At 44.2% G+C, this 3,075-nt stretch overlaps 1 protein-coding gene across 1 annotated transcript; it reads left to right on the top strand.

Moving 5' to 3' along the window:
• Positions 1-365: 365 nt before the first annotated feature.
• Positions 366-1,795, top strand: LOC105094647 (rab GDP dissociation inhibitor beta-like). Its single transcript, XM_064477348.1, is given in 1 exon segment — positions 366-1,795. A coding segment is annotated over 1 exon segment (1,338 nt). The 5' UTR covers positions 366-380; the 3' UTR covers positions 1,719-1,795.
• The last annotated feature ends 1,280 nt before the right edge of the window (positions 1,796-3,075 follow it).

Consider the following 3,075-nt stretch of genomic DNA (forward strand, 5'->3'; position numbering starts at 1 on the left):
TTTATTAAGTACTGCTATGTAAGGAGGGTGAGCGTAAGTTCCTGTTTTCACAGAGTTGTCATGGGTTATATCTAATACCCTGGGACCCTGCGTGGTTTACCATTTGTCCTGGCTAAAATGTTCTAGTTTGGACAATGAATTCTATGGTCATCTTATGCAAATGGCACTTGGAAATACTTTTAGAGATTGGGGAAGAGTGAGAATTTGGATTAGGGGAGAAAACACATATTTGTTTAATGTGTAAATAAATAAGACCAATAAAATGGTAGGAAGAGGGGACACGGAGGATGAAGAGAGGATATTAAATTCTTAGGGGTGACTCAGAATCCTCAACATGTAGGATAAAGAAGCATTAGTTACCGTCCGCGCCTGGCCCTGCCATGAATGAGGAGTATGACGTGATTGTGCTAGGCACCGGCCTGACGGAGTGTATCCTGTCGGGGATAATGTCTGTGAATGGAAAGAAAGTTCTTCACATGGATAGAAACCTGTATTATGGAGGAGAAAGTGCATCTATAACGCTGCTGGAAGATTTATACAAAAGATTTAAAATAACTGGAGCACCACCAGCATCAATGGGGAGAGGAAGAGACTGGAATGTCGACTTGATTCCCAAGTTCCTTATGGCTAATGGTCAGCTGGGTAAGATGCCGCTTTTTACAGAGGTCACTCGCTATCTGGATTTCAAAGTGACTGAAGGGAGTTTTGTCTATAAGGGAGGAAAAATCTACAAGGTTCTTTCCACTGAAGCAGAAGCCCTGGCATCTAGCTTAATGGGGCTGTTTGAAAAACGTCGCTTCAGAAAATTCTTGGTGTTTGTTGCCAGCTTCGATGAGAAAGACCCCAGAACTTTGGAGGGCATCGACCCTGGGAAGACAGCGATGTGAAAGGTGTACAAGAAGTTCAACCTGGGCCAGGATGTCATGGACTTCACCGGGCACGCGCTGGCGCTCTACAGGACTGATGACTATTTAGATCAGCCATGTGTTGAAACCATTAACAGGATTAAACTTTATAGTGAGTCTCTGGCAAGATATGGCAAAAACCCCTACCTTTATCCCCTCTATGGCCTTGGAGAACTGCCACAAGGATTCGCAAGGCTGAGTGCTATTTATGGGGGCACCTACATAGTGAATAAACCGATCGAAGAAATCATTGTGCAGAATGGAAAAGTGGTTGGTGTAAAATCTGAAGGAGAGATCGCTCGCTGTAAACAGCTCATCTGTGACCCCAGCTACATGAAAGACCGAGTAGAGAAAGTGGGCCAGGTGATCAGAGTGATCTGCATCGTCAGCCACCCCATCAAGAACACTAGCGATGCCAGCTCCTGCCAGATCATTATCCCGCAGAACCAGGTCAACTGCAAGTCAGACATCTATGTCTGCATGATCTCCTCCGCACACAACGTGGCCGTGCAGGGCAAGTACATCGCCATCGTCAGCACAACCGTGGAGACCAAGGAGCCCAAAAAGGAAATCAGACCAGCTCTGGAGCTCTTGGAGCTGCTCAAGCAGAAACTCGTTAGCATCAGTGACCTCTTTGTACCAAAAGATCTAGGGACAGAAAGTCAGATCTTTATATCCCGCACGTACGATGCGACCACTCACTTTGAGACAGCGTGTGATGACATCAAGGACATCTACAAGAGGATGACAGGGTCCGAGTTTGACTTTGAGGAAATGAAGCGCAAGAAAAACGACATCTATGGGGAAGACTAGCAGCAACGCAGCTGCCGCCTTCAGGACAGACGTAAACTTTGGCAGATGACGCATATTGTATGAAATCAGTGTTGTAAGGCCTGCTTTTGTGATCAGAACTGAGAGACTGCAGAGCACTGTACCAGTAAACGTTCCTCCCTTTCTAACATCATGTATTAACTTGTTTTCATGGAGTGGCTATTCAGAATTGGCAGGTGCCCACATTCTGTCCAATTTAACCTACACTGGCTTGTTTTTTTCTAGCAAAGGATCAGTTTTAAAACATTGTGATACTGATACAGAGAACTTGATACGGCATTTGTATCTTTTAATCAGTGTAGCCTTTGCTGTTACTGCTTCTGCTGCTCCAGAGCGGACTGCGTGCCACCTGCCACCTGCCCTCCGGACGCGGAGGAGGGAGATTGGAATTGACTTCTCCATCATTGGGGACAGCATCCCCTACCATGCCCCGTCCCCTTACATGTCTGTCAAGTATTACGGCAGTGCCCAGGCAGCACGGCCACGAGTCTGGTTTACGTGGGCCTCAAATTCTAATGAACTCCAGCCTCTGAGTCATTTTGGAGGAAGCCTGTGTGTGGTGTTTCACCTAGTAAGATTGATGAGAGCAGAGGGAAAGACCCATCATAAAGCAGGTAAACCTAGAAGCTTCTTTTGTATCCCAGGTGTGGCCTTTTCCATGGACCAAGCTGCGATGCAGTATTGACCTGACAGAGCCCCCACTCCAGCAGTGTCTGTACTGCAAAATAAAGCCCCCCTGGAAACCAAAAAAAAGAAGCATTAGTTAACTGGCTTTAAGAGTTTCATTAGTCTCTTTCTGGACAGGCTTAGATCTCTCTGGAAAGAATTCATCAAAGGCCTAGATTTATCCTGTTTCTGAAGGAACTCTAATCCATGGAGGGTAAGTGGATTGCTTATTTTCCCTGTGTGGAAATAGTGACACTCCCCTACTTTGAGATCTTTGCTTGCTAAAACTAATCTCTTTGTTTATGACTAAATTTAAACATTTCCCTTGAGTTTAATATTAATTCCTCTTCAGTATATTATTTGCATTTTAGAGACCTGTTTACCAGTTGGAGTGTAACTTTTCTTTTTCTATCTCTCTTTTTCTTTTTTTCTTTCTTCCTTTTTTAAATGATAGATTTCCATAAGCTATATTTCATGCTTGGCTTCTATTCAATTTTAATAGATTAAAAGGAGGTACCAAAGGTAGAAAAAGAGAGAGAGAGAGAAGCTTTAGAGGTTTTATAATTTTTCTTCAGGATGGCTTCAGTAAGAATTACCCAGGCTTGACAGGAAAAAATAAAATGAAAGGTCACAAATGTGGGTAATGCCTACCCAAGAGGCTGCCAACCATATA

The sequence above is a fragment of the Camelus dromedarius genome, chromosome 2 (assembly GCF_036321535.1).
Source record: "Camelus dromedarius isolate mCamDro1 chromosome 2, mCamDro1.pat, whole genome shotgun sequence".
Lineage (NCBI taxonomy): Eukaryota > Metazoa > Chordata > Mammalia > Artiodactyla > Camelidae > Camelus > Camelus dromedarius.